The sequence below is a fragment of the Hyaloscypha bicolor genome (genome assembly GCF_002865645.1).
Source record: "Hyaloscypha bicolor E unplaced genomic scaffold K444scaffold_17, whole genome shotgun sequence".
Classification (NCBI taxonomy): Eukaryota; Fungi; Ascomycota; class Leotiomycetes; order Helotiales; family Hyaloscyphaceae; genus Hyaloscypha; species Hyaloscypha bicolor.
Window position 1 is genome coordinate 743,484 of NW_020194519.1, and position 13,812 is coordinate 757,295.

Genomic DNA, 13,812 nt, shown 5'->3' on the forward strand with positions numbered 1-13,812 from the left:
TAATATTAATAAGGCAGATCTGGCGTAAATTACTAGAGAGAAGAATGCCTACTTGCTAAAGTACTACCTTAATTAAGAGAATAACTCTAACGAATCCGAGAATAAAGAGAAGAACTATAGTAATAGTAGTCTCTTTCTCCTTAATATAATTAAGGGATAGTTCTATTAGTATATACCCTATTCCTCTTTTGCCTATTATTTTTTACTATTAAATTACTAATCTGACTTTCTTTATAAATACTATAAATATATATAAAAGAATCCTGCCCGGATAATATAGGCTATCTCTTACTATATCCTTAAGGCCTTCTTTAAATAGATATTAAATTAATATCAGGGGAAGAGTGAGAGGAGGCTTGCCGGTATTAAGTTAGCTAGTATATTCGGGACATACTAGAAGGTCTTCCGGCTCATATATAAACAAGTAACTAGGGAGAAGATTAAGGGAAAGGTAAACTATTACATATACTAGGTAAGTAGTGCTTCTTGTCTTCCCGCTTAATCCAGTCCGAATAATTACAGATAAGAGGCTAATAAATGTCCTCCGTTACAGGTTCTTAGGAAGCTAGTAAAGAAATATTACTTAATAATAAAGAAGTATAATAATACGGTAATATATATTAAGGATCTGGCCGGTATCCTATAGACTAACTTAATAATAACAAAGCAGAGGTATATTTACGGCTAGTACCGTATCGAGACTAGCCTCTTTAGCAAGCTAGATATATTCTCCGGAAACCGACCTTTAGTGCTCCTGAACCTCCGCTATAGTAATATTGTGGTAAACCTGCTCCGGGACCCTAGTGGCAGGCTCTATTAGATCCTAATTAAGTTTACGTACGAGTTTATAAAGAAGTATCTTGGTACGAAAGAAGTATAAGTTTTACCTGGGCCCTTTCTTATTCCCCTAACCCTTTCTTCTATTCTAGTGAGACGTATAGCTTACAGAGAATCTAGGAATATGTTTCTACTTCCCGAGATTATCTTTAATCCGTCTCTGGTTCTTAGTCCGTACGTTACTCTCCTGGGCCTCATTTTTACTAATAACGCATTCTTGGCCCCGAGTCTCACATTAGCTAAGAGAATTAGCGAGCTAGATATCTTGCCTGGCTATAAGTAGCTGCCCTTATATCTAAAGCCGGAACTAGCTAATATCCCCGTCTTCTGCAAGTCTATTAGTATGCCCTATAGGTAGGAGATCTCGCCTGACTAGTAATTACTATATATGACTCTCTTAAAATAAATAAAGCGGCTTGGCATACTTACTAGGTTTCCCTAGATTACACGTTTATACTACCTCTAATATAGTATGAGTAATGCCTTTAACTAGAGTAGTGAGTATCCTATAGCCCCCTTCTCGTAACCCCGCCCCTTCCCGCCGCGCGACATACTAACTATAAATAGATAGGTAATATAAGTAATGTGCTCTAGAATATAATTATGTAATATACTAAGATTAATACCTTTATTAAGTACTACCTCCGGCGGAAGGTTACTACTAATACTCGAGCTATTATCTCTGGCTATAAACCTTAGTATAACCTAATACGGGCGGCCTATTAGATAACTCGCTAGATTAATCCTGACCGGCCGCAAGAACTTATACCCGAGAAATCCCTGTCTATTAATTAGGATCCCGCCATCCGCCGCCTTATTATAAAGCGGGAGAAGTAAAAGTACCGCTTCCAGGGTACGGTAATATAATAGCCCATATACCGGATTATTGGCTATGTAATCTTTAATACCAGGCAGTAGCTAAGAGCTGCGCTTCTCAAGTACCTTTAAGACTGCTAGAATCTGGAATACCCGGTAAATAAGATTAAGCAGTAGCTCTCTGGGCTCAAGCTTAGCCAGGATATAAAGACTACCTTAGACGAGAATAATAAGATACCCCTGATCCAGAAGTACTTAGCCGAGATAATAATAATACTTCCGGGAATAACTATTAAAGAAGAGTTCCGCCGGCGTAATATGGCTATTAATATAGTTACTGCCTACTACTATTTCTAGGAGAGGGAAGCTACTACCTGACCGCATGCGAGGCTATCTACGTAAAGGGCAAGTCCAATACTATTAAAGGAGGCTAACCCGTAGCTGGTAGCTACTAAGGCCGAGAAGCAAGTATTAAGGGATACTATATTATTAGTATTTATAGAAAAGAGAACTATTACCTACTTCCTTTACTTAGGGAAATAGAGCTTGCTATTCGAAAAGCGTACCTATAAGTTTACTAAGCCAGGAGACTTAATAAAGTACTTTAAGCGGAAGTATTTAGCTAATATTAAAGAAGGAAATCTGCTTGAGTATAAAATCTATTAAATATCTCTCGAGTATAAGATATATTTTTAGAATTATATAGAGTATATTTATGGAACTATATTCTAATACTTTAATAATATATTTAGAGTATATAGCTATATGGCTTGACCTTTTATTTTCCTTCTTTCTCCCTCTATTATTAGGTATTTGGGTATAAATTAGCGGTAGTACTATATATCTTTTATTAATCCAAATATATAACCTTGGATATCTATAGTTCTTTCTTCTTATTTTTATATACTTATATATTTAGTAATTAAGATAGTTACGTAAATGAGAGGTTTAGTAAGTTTAGTAATCTATAGGCAAGAAATCTATGCTTTTATATCAGATATATTTACTAAATTATATAGAGAAATGTTATGGTATAGTCTTATGGTATATTACTTGAAATTAGTATTATATAATATATAGTTTAATTTTATTAACTTGGTTAGAAGAGATATATGGGGAAACGGGATTAATATTTAGGCGGTATAGGCTCTTTATCTTTAACGTTATTATTTAGCTCTTTTCTTCTGGGGTACTTTAGGTAGCGTTTATAGAAGGCTTGGGGCTAGTTCTTTCCGGGTAGTTAAATCTCATTACTATTAGTTATAGGAGTATGGAAAATTAACGCGTATTAATATATAATAATAAGTACTAAGGTCCTTATAAACTTAATAGGTAAAGGGTATCTATTATTAGCTATTTATAGCATATAATTAACTAGTGCTTTCTTTTCCTAAGAAGTAAGGTATTATTATTTAGTGCCTTTTTATTAGATTAATAGATAGCTATAGTTATAATACTATAAGGTAGTCTCGGGCATTTCGCTTAGTCTAGAAAGAGTAATATAGGTATTGCTTTTTAAATAACCGAATTAATTAAGAATAGCTATAGCTAGATTAATTTTCGAAAGTATAGCTATAGCTTTAAACTATAAAGAAGTATTAAGGGCGCAATTATTAACTTTAATTAATTATTACCTAATATTTCAGGCATAAACTACCTATACTCTAATATTGGGTCCTTAGTATTTTACTAGCCCTACTTTCTTACCTATAGCTTGCTCTTGAAATTCATATAAGTTTATCTGAGATATTTCTTTATCTAGAATAATTAAATAAGCCTCTTATTATTCGCGCTTAGAGATATATCTTTTATAACTTAAAACTAATAGTAAATTCGGCTTAACTAAGGACCTAATTAATAATATCTTATATTATATAATATTTTCGTATATTTAGGGAAATAATAATAAAGAAGTTATTTTTAAAGACTTGGTAAAAGGTCTTAGAAATACTAAGGCTAGAGATTAAAAGATCTAGTTCTATATAGAATAAGCTACTTATAATAGTCTATAGTATTTCTAGGTAAATACTTATTATATTAATAAATCGAATAATACCGAGCTCTTAGAGGCTATTAACTCTATATTTTACTAGTATTATAATATAGCCAAATATTATATATATTTATTAGATGTTTTAATAAATAGCTATAATTAGAATAATCTATTTCCCTAGTTATAGGAAGCGGCCTTTCGAGAAAGTAAATAGTTTATCCGGGGCTAGATACTATAAGAGCTTATTACTTTATTATTAGTTGAATTCTTCTTTTTAGAGGGCAAGCTACTTAGTAATAAGAAGTTATTAGAATAATAAGTTTATAAGATAATAGGATTAGCCTTCCGGGCTCTTTAGGGAAGTGCTTTATTTAAATTCAGTATTAATAAGTAAATGTTATGGGTAGAAAAGCGTGAAATAAAGCGCGAAAAGAATAAGGCTTACTTTTTACTAGGTATTTTTAATATATATATGCCGCTTATTTATAGTAAGGGAATGAAAAATGCGTTTTGCTAGCTTTATAAAGAGATTAATAAGTATTTAAGTATTAATTATTTAAGGCTACTTTTATTCGAAATCTCTATATAGGATAGTAAGTCTATAATAAGGGATTTCTCTGCATTATATCTATAGTAAAAACAAAATACTAACTAGTAACTAATAGTTAGATAACTTGCTTAATAGTTTACTATTCGTTATTAATATATTCTTTAATTTATATTATAGATAATATAAATCTATTTGCCTTAATAATACCCGCGTTAATATTCTTTATAAGATATATATATAGGCTAATAAATAAGATAAGCGGTATATTTTCTAGCTAAATAGCTTAGCTAAAACGGGAAAGTTAATTATTACTTATACTATTACCTGGAGATACTTTAAGAAGAACTGGCTTGGGGCTAGCTTTTTCTTTATAAAAAGTAGTAGAGATATAGGCCACGCTAGAAAGTTTATTATAAGTATTATTATATAGCTTGCGAGTAGTATACCTACTTTCCATTAATATATTTATAATACTATTATAGAATAGAGTAATATTATAAACTAGTTACTTAGGGACTAATAGTACTAGCTTGTTCTCTATCTATTATTAAAGCTAGATAGTAATAGCTACTATTTCTCGTATGTTCTAGTAATTAATACGCTTAATAAATATAATAATAATAATAATATTTAGACTATTCTCTAACTCTTAGCTAAAGCTTAATTATTAAAAATAGTCCAATTATAAGTCTTCTTAATAAGTAGACCTGAGATACTAATATAATATAGCTTTTTCTAAATACCTGAGACCAAATACCGCGACTTTATTCTTTATAATATATTACTATTAATTATTAATTATAATATCCGTATTTTCCTAGAGTATGACTTAAGACTTATTAGCCAAGAATAATCTCTGGATACTAACTGGCCGGGTAATAAGACAGTTTAATATCTAGTCCGGAATATAAGTAAATTATTTATCTAGGTAATAACTACTTATTATTTTATTTATAAGAAGAAGCAATTTATACCTAAAAGGCTAGATATAATTCTTAAGAATAGTAGTAGTAATATTATAGTACCGGAAAAGTACCTTAACTAGATTTATATTACTATTCTCGAATATTCTATTATTCCAGAATATACAAATAAAGAGAAAAAAGAGTTATATTATATACTAAGACATATCCTTAGAAGTATAGCTATTCTTTTCTTACTGCTTTTTATATACTTCTTAAGCAGGCTACTATATATTATAAAGAAGGATATTAACTAAACCCTAGAGGATTTATACTTTGTCTTAGATATTTCAAAGAACTAGACTTGCTTGCTTTATCTCTATTACTCTTTATTTTAGGACTTTTTCCTTAATAATAATAGGTATAAGGATTCAAACTTCTGGGTAAACAAAAAGTAAGCATATTAGATATTAGCTTATAGTTATATATAGCTTATATTAACTTCTCTAAAGTAAGACATCTATAGCCTAGATACTTCAGGCATGCTTATAACTGAACTTGCGAGTATTTAAGTAAAGTAGTATATTTCTCCTAAAGTTTAGTATATATGTCTTTACTAGATTTAATATTTTTATAAAGGCAGTGCTTAGCTTCGCGATAATAATCAAGTATATTAGTTCCTATAAGAGTATCTTCTTTATTAGCTTGAAGCTCTTGGTTAGATATAGAAGGTTTCTAAAGGAATTAATACTATTATTTCTTTGGAGTCTATTATTACCGTGAGCTAGCTTCTAACATAATACGAATATTTAGCTAATATATAATTCAGGTAAGTGAGTGTTCCCGGCTGTCCGAATTTGTCTATAATATAAGGCAATTCGTTTTCTATAACCGGCTAGTAATTGAGTAGGCTCCTTTTTAGATATACTATAGTGTGCTTATATTTGCGCTAGTAATAAGTATAGTAAAGAAGTAGTTTAAAGACTACGTGCCTTAATAGATATGAAGGTTACCGGAGGTCGAGAGTAATTAGAATGCCTTGCTATAAATACTCGAGGGCTACTCGAGCTAGGTTAGCGCCATAGTCTTCTCGCCAGACGGCATGCTACTAGTATTAGTATTAGGGGACAAGACGGTCCGGCTATGGGACGCTGGCTCGGGAGCGGCCCTATAGATACTTGAGGGCCATGCCGGCTTTATCTAGGCTATTGTGTTTTCGCCAGACGGTCGGCACGTAGTATCTGCTTTAGATAACGAGACAGTGCGGCTCTGGGACACGGTAATAGGGATGGTACTTTGGATACTCGAGGGCTATTTATTATTAGTTAGTGCCTTGGCCTTCTCGCCAGACGGCAAGCTACTAGCGTCGGCCTCATATAATTAGACAATATAGCTCTGGGACACGGTAATAGGTACCGGGCATTAGCTCGAGGGCCATACTCGCCCGGTTATGGCTGCTATATTCTCTCTAGGCAGCCAGCACGTGGCATTAGTTTCGGATAACGAGATAGTGCGTCTCTGGGACACGGCGACAGGGACCGCACTTTGGACGCTTGAGGGACATAGTAATAGAGTCGAGGCAGTCATATTCTCGCCGGACGGCTAGCAGGTGGCGTTAGCTTTAAATAATCAAATAATACGGCTCTGGAACCTAGAGACGGGAATTACGCTATAGATATTTGAGGGTTATACTTCTTTAGTCGCGGCCGTCGCGGCCGTCGCGTTCTCGCCGGATGGCCAGCAGGTGGCGTTTGCGGATGACCGGACCGTGCGGCTCTATAATAAAGGCACGGGGATAGTACTATAGATACTCGAGGGCTATTCTCGCAAAGTTACAGCCGTTGTGTTTTTGCCGGATGGTAAGCAGGTGGTATTAGCTTTGAATAATGGGATAGTGCGGCTTTGGGATATCGTAATGAGTACTGCGGTATAAATAGTTAAAGGTCATACTTGCAGAATCATGGCTATTATGGTATTAATAGAAGATAAATAAGTAGTATTGGCTTCAGATAACTATATAGTGCGGCTCTAGAATACGGTAACAGGGGCCGCGCTATAGATACTCAAGGGCCATACTTACTTAGTTAGGGCCATTGCGTTCTTGCGGGGCGGCCAGCAGGTAGCGTCGGCTTTATATAACGGGATAATACTACTCTGGGATACGGTAATAGGGATAGTGCTTCGGGTGCTCGAGGGACATATTCACGGTATAATGGCCGTTATGTTCTTGCCGGATGGCTAGTATATAGCATTAGCTTTATATAACGGGATAGTATAACTCTGGGGCATAATAACGGGCATGGCGCTTTAGACTCTTGAGGGCCATACTCGGTTAATTAGGGCTATTATATTCTCGCCGGATAGTAAGCAGGTAGTATTAGCTTTGAATAACTAGATAATATGTCTCTGGGATATAGTAAAAGGGACCACGCTATAGATACTTGAGGGTTATACTTACTAAGTCACGGCTATTATATTCTCGCCAGACGGCAAGCAAGTAGCTTTAGCTTTAAAGGACATAATAGTCAAGTTATAGAATACCGGTTCAGGAGCGGCTCTATAAATTCTCGAGCTTAATACTACTATTCTGACTCTTGTGTTTTCTAATAATAGGACCTTTATCTAGACTAATAAGGGATTATTATATATAATATTTCTTTCTAATAATATATCTCGGCCAAATCTCCCGCGCTCTATATTTATTAATAAGTAATAGGTAGGTTTAGATAAGGAAAATTTACTTTAGCTTCCTTTTAATTATTAGCCAAGCTATATTACTATTTACGGAAGCATTATTGCTTTCGGGTATAGGTCCGGTTAGGTATTAATTATGGAATTTGCTTTCTAAAGTTTCTCTTATTCTTTTTACTACTAAACTCTATTATAACTAATATCTTTTATATTCTTCTGAGAAAAGCAAGAATAGTAATAGCTTATGAGAAATATTTAATTGAAAATATAATGCCTTTCTAATTAATAATTCTAAAGTATATAGGTAAAGTATACGGGGCCTCGGGATATTAACGTGAAATATCTCTATTATAATTATATAACTCTGACTTACTAGAGATGGCTTATAAACCCCGCCAGAAATGGATCTAGATTATTTTTTTATAAAGAGTTTATATAGGGCTCAATTATAGTCACGTGATTGTATTTGAGGCTGGCTAATTAATAAAGGTATAGTTCTCGGGTATTTTAGGCCATAATATATATATTAGCCATAATATGGCTAAGGAGGCTAATATAATAGTAATAATAACTGAGAATATTTCTTGTTTATAGATCTTTAATATAAATTCCTATTTTACTTTAAATTAAAATAATTGAAAAAATACTAATATAGGAATTGAATTAGGTATTCTTATTTATGCCCGAGATTTAAGTTATAAAGAACTTATTAGAGTATAGCAAATATATTACTTAAATGAAATTGGGTTAAAGTATTATAGACTTAAAAGTAATTTAATAAACTACTATAGAAGTTCTTAATACGAGATTAAATACCTAGGAAATAGAAATAATTAAGTATTATTTAAGAGAGTTTAGAACTACTTAATTTTAATTTATATTGAGATTCTCGTAATTTAGTTAAAGTAGTTAAGTATATTACGGGACTTTTGCTTTATAGGAATATAGGTACTCCGGTATCTTGCGTTTATATAATAATATCCGAGATAAATAAAATATGTTTTTTGAGAGAACATAAATTATTAAATTTATTTTAGCCTTAATTATCCTAACTCCTATATTTTGACCTCTATTCGGGCTCTTTCTAGTAATAGCTAGTCCGTTATAATATACTCACTATATATACTTCTTATAATAGTACTAGTAGGAGAGTATTATGGCTCTAGTAAGTCTAGTATAGCCAGATATTATATATGCTTGAATTAAGCCTCTAACCAAACTTCTAGACCCTTTACTTAAAGCTCTCGTAGCTAAATAACTAATTATCTTGATTTTTATAAAGCCAAGTAAATATCCTAATTATAGTAGAAGGCTACCGGTACTATTATTAGAAAGTGGCCCTTGTCTATTTGCTTTAAAGTCTCTCTGAGTAGTTTCATTTTATTCTTTTTACTATCTTATATGGTTTACTTACCAAGATAAAATATTACTTATAAGGAGTAGTATTTATGTATTTAGCTAAGGTATAGGCATTATTTAGTTACTTACTAAAGCATTAGTATTTCTCTCTATTACCTGCCGTTCTCTTTATATAAGTAATTGAGCTTTATAGTTATTATTTCTACTAGCCCGGGTATTCTCTTATATGCTAGTAATAGGGCTTATTTCCTGCTATACTTATATAGCTTGCGGAAGAGGAAGTTTATATTCTCCGCATGCTTTAATAAGTAATATAATAGGAACCCAATTTCTATATTTATAAAGATTAAATATTTACGCGAGATACTTGTAGCTTTAGCGTGTGAGGTATATATTAAAGGATTTGCTTTTAATAGGGAAGTTATATGTGCGGAGTTATATGACTTATATATTAAATATATAGTTAGTTCTTATATAGAACTAGTAGTTTATTCTCTTTTTCTTAAGGTATAATGTTCCTATAAGGGCTGCTTCTAGATTAGTCAGAGAATTATATAATATTATTAAGTAATTAATTCTTCTATTTCTGCTTTCTTATTATTTTGAGGTAACTTATAGTTTATTAACTTGGCTAATTTTTGTAATCTATTAAATATACTAGCCTATATAAAGGAATATATCTCATCTTGCTTAATCTTTAAAACTAATACTAAGTAATTATAGTCTTCCTTAGTAAGCTCTTTATTAGAGTAATAAGAATCTCTAATATATATAATTATCCTAGTCTTATTCTTGTCTTTAGCTAGAAGCCATATAATATAATTTTTACCTAATTATTTAATTCTTATTTCTAGTCGCGGATTACGCTAAGTATTTAAAGATAATATATTAGATAAAGTCGCTTATTGCTTCTATTAATACTAAGTCCGAGGTATTACCACGTGATTGAGATTAATAATATTCTATTTAGATAAAAACAGAAACTAGGTAATAAGTCTAGTATCTTATTACTATTTATTGCAATTTATGGCTTAATTTAGTAGTATAGTAGGGTAGGCCCGGTATTAATATTATAGTATATAGCGTGTATTTAGTTATAACGGAACTTTAGTAAATTTCTAGTTATATGACTTAATTATTTTTCCCTCTTTTACTTACTATAATCTTTTACTCTGGCTTTACTCGCTCTAGTCTAGTATAATACTTGAGATTTCTATGCCCTGCTTTTATATTATACAGAAGCAGGTTTACTAGTACCGGATATAATAGTTACTAACTCCCTATTAGTTATGCCCCTTATAATCTTTAAAACTAGGGCTAGTAACTTATAATTTATTCTTTGGATAGTAGCCAGGACTTGAGATTAATAGAATTATATATAAAGTAATAACTAGTCTAATAGTTATAAATAATAAGGGCTATATTAATATTATAGAACTCTGCCAGGTTATAAGCCTTATTAATTAAGATAAACTTCCGCTTACTTAATTTTTTACTTCTTTTTTTGGGTAGCTTAATAGCTATAATATAGGAGATTATTCTTTAAATATTAAGAAAGTAAGGCATATAGTTCTTTAAATAATCTAAGCTTATATATCTAATACCGGAAAATCTATAATAGAATATATAAAATAAATATATTTAAAATACTAAAAGTTAGAATTTAGTAGCTAGAAAAAGTTAAAAATAGAAAGTATATTCTTAATACGGATTTATAACCTATATATTTTCGAAAAATAAGGAAATAATTTACTTATTACTTTTAAGAAAAGAAAAATAGATAAGTAATTTTATCTTTTAATTTCTAGGTAAGGTCTTTTCTTTAGCTAGTATTATAGGCATATACTTAATATAGTAGTAATAGGAAGCAAATAGTAAATGCTTATTAGTTAAAAATAGTATTTTACCGGATATATATATAGCTAATTACGTTTTAAAGAAAATAATATAATATTTTTTTCTATATATCTTAATTAGCTTTTCTAAGGTTAAGTATAGGTTTTTCTCTATAATTAAGATAGGCTCTCAAGTCTGGAATAGAAATATAGTAATTACGGGAGTTACTTACCTTACTTTAGTATTTAGGAAACTAGATAATATTTTCCTTTTTCCCTAGAACTAGTAGATTTTTACTAGTCTTATAAAAGCTAGTATTAATTCTTTAGATATTTCTAAAACTAATAGAAATCTACTAGTTATATTAATCCCGCTTTTCTTTTTCCTAGGCTAGTAGAATTCTACTAGTCTTACTAATCCCGCTTTCCTTTTTCTTAGATATTTCTAAGGCTAGTAGAATTCTACTAGTCTTACTAATCCCGCTTTCCTTTTTCTTAGATATTTCTAAGGCTAGTAGAATTTTACTAGTTATACTAATTCCGCTTTTCTTTTTCCTAGATATTTCTAAGGCTAGTAGAATTTTACTAGTCTTACTAAAACCGCCTTTTCTTTTTCCTAGATATTTCTAAGGCTAGTAGAATTCTACTAGTTATATACTAGCCTAAAGAATTAATCTTTATAAAATAGAATTAAAGTTTATATATAATATTATAAAGCTAATAATTTTGAATTTAGAGGGCTATAAAATAAGGTTTATTTAGTACTAATTATTTCTTTATACTAATTACATATTTATACTAATTATTCCCTAATATAAATGTTTCTATAATACTAGTAAATAGTTTATACTAGTAGTTTAATAATACTATTAGCTTCTTAGTACTAATTAGTTAATAGTACTAACTATATATTAGTACTAATAGTCTTTTAGTACTAACCTAACTTTTATACTAGCTATTTCCTAGTACTAAGAATTAATATATTTACGTAATCTTAATCTGTCTCATAATTTTATATATCTCGCTTAATATAGATATTAAATAGTTATTATTATTAGAATAATACTTCTAATTATAATAATTATAAGTAATAGATTAGGAGCTAGTATTTGAATAGTACTATCTAAAAATAAATAATTTATACTTATAATTATTTAGATAATATTAATAATATTATTAACTTTAAGAGAATAATCTTATTTAATTATATATACTAAACTATATAGTAAGGCTTTGTTTTATATATAGAATAGTATCTATTTATTTCTATAATAGTTTCTATAAATAATATATTAAGTAATAGGGAAGTAAGAAAAAAGAAAATATTAATTAGGAAAGCTTATTAATTAGGGAAGTATTCTGGGTTTAAGGTAGTTCTATTTATTTACTAGCGAGATAAAATTACTATATACTAGTTAATAGATCACGAGTCTTAGTAGCTAGTAATAGTAGAAATAGTATATATAACTTATATAGATTAAATCTATAACTAATAGATAATATCTAGGAATTTGTATATTTGGTCCTAAAGAGGTTATTATTATACTATTTTAAGAAATAGATTTATTAGGGGTACTTAGGATAGAGGATTTAGTAGTAGTTATCTTATAGGGGTATTATAATAATGCGGGGTAAAAATAAGGCCCTATTTCAAATGCCGTGTAAAAACCAAGAAGTATATAAATACTAAGTAATATATAGAAACCAAGTAGTATATAGAAATCAAGTAGTATATAGAAACCAAGTAGTATATAGAAATCAAGTAGTGTGCAGAAACCAAGTAATATGCAGAAATCAAGTAATATATAGAAACCAAGTAGTATATAAGAACTAAGAAGTATATAAATACCAAGTATTTTTAGCCAGGTTATATAGTAAGACGAAACGGAGCTTTGGTATATAAGGAAGAGGGGCATTCGTTAGTTATTTATACTAATACTATAATTGTAACCTAGCTCTTAATCTGCGAGAACTAATAAAGATTTATTAATAATATATAGGCTAGTATAAGCTTATATACTAGTACGAGAATTATAAGTAGTACGAGAATTCAGGCTAGCACGAGAATTAAGGCTAGTAAGAGTATACGGGCTAGTGAGACTATATAGGCTCGTGCGAGACTTTAAGCTCCTATAAGCTCACGTACTAGTATAAGAATTATAGGTAGTACGAGAATCCAGGCTAGTATAAGAATTAAGGCTAGTAGAAATATACGGGCTAGTAGGAGTATATAGGCTTATATAAGACTTTGAGCTCCTATAAGCTTATATACTATAGATAAGAATAGGTAGGGAGGCTTAGAGTTTAGTATTAAGGCATTGCCTATATCTGGCTAGTATAGGAATAGAAGGCCAAAAAGTGCAAATTACTTAATTTAATTTATACTTTTATTATATTTCCCGAAATTCATATATAAGCTATTAACTATTCGTTATTTGCTATACTAGCCATAAATAAATAATAATTTAAAAGAAAATAAGATCAAGTAATAAGATATTACCTATTAATTTAGAGCTTGAATTAGACTTATACTTAGATATAGATAAGGTTAAGAATTATCTTTTTACTAATTTACTCTCTTATATAATTCTTCTAATATCTTATTAGGTAATTAACTATTTATACTAATATATTAAAACCTATTCTACTACTTATAATAAAGTTATAGTAGCTATTTAAAATATCCTATAGCCTAACTTACTAATTCCTGCCTTTATATCTCGCCTTGCCTTTATATCTTATCTTATTTCTATATCTAGTAAATAGGCTCTTATTTCTCTATTTCCTTAGTATATTATATAGGAAAAAGAGCCTAATACTAGCGGTTAG

General features: G+C 30.3%; 2 protein-coding genes across 2 annotated transcripts; both read left to right on the forward strand.

The window, feature by feature from the left end:
- Positions 1-1,830: 1,830 nt before the first annotated feature.
- On the forward strand, positions 1,831-2,010 carry K444DRAFT_520202 (uncharacterized protein; the record flags this gene model as incomplete). Its single annotated transcript, XM_024874030.1, has 1 exon — positions 1,831-2,010. A coding segment is annotated over one exon (180 nt), but the record flags the coding sequence as incomplete, so codon positions are not given.
- Positions 2,011-6,302: 4,292 nt separating this feature from the next.
- K444DRAFT_520358 (YVTN repeat-like/Quino protein amine dehydrogenase) lies at positions 6,303-7,340 on the forward strand (the record flags this gene model as incomplete). The annotated part of the gene is made up of 4 exons (XM_024874042.1): positions 6,303-6,463; positions 6,575-6,663; positions 6,799-6,896; positions 7,158-7,340. Coding segments are annotated over 4 exons (531 nt in total), but the record flags the coding sequence as incomplete, so codon positions are not given.
- Between the last annotated feature and the right edge of the window lie 6,472 nt (positions 7,341-13,812).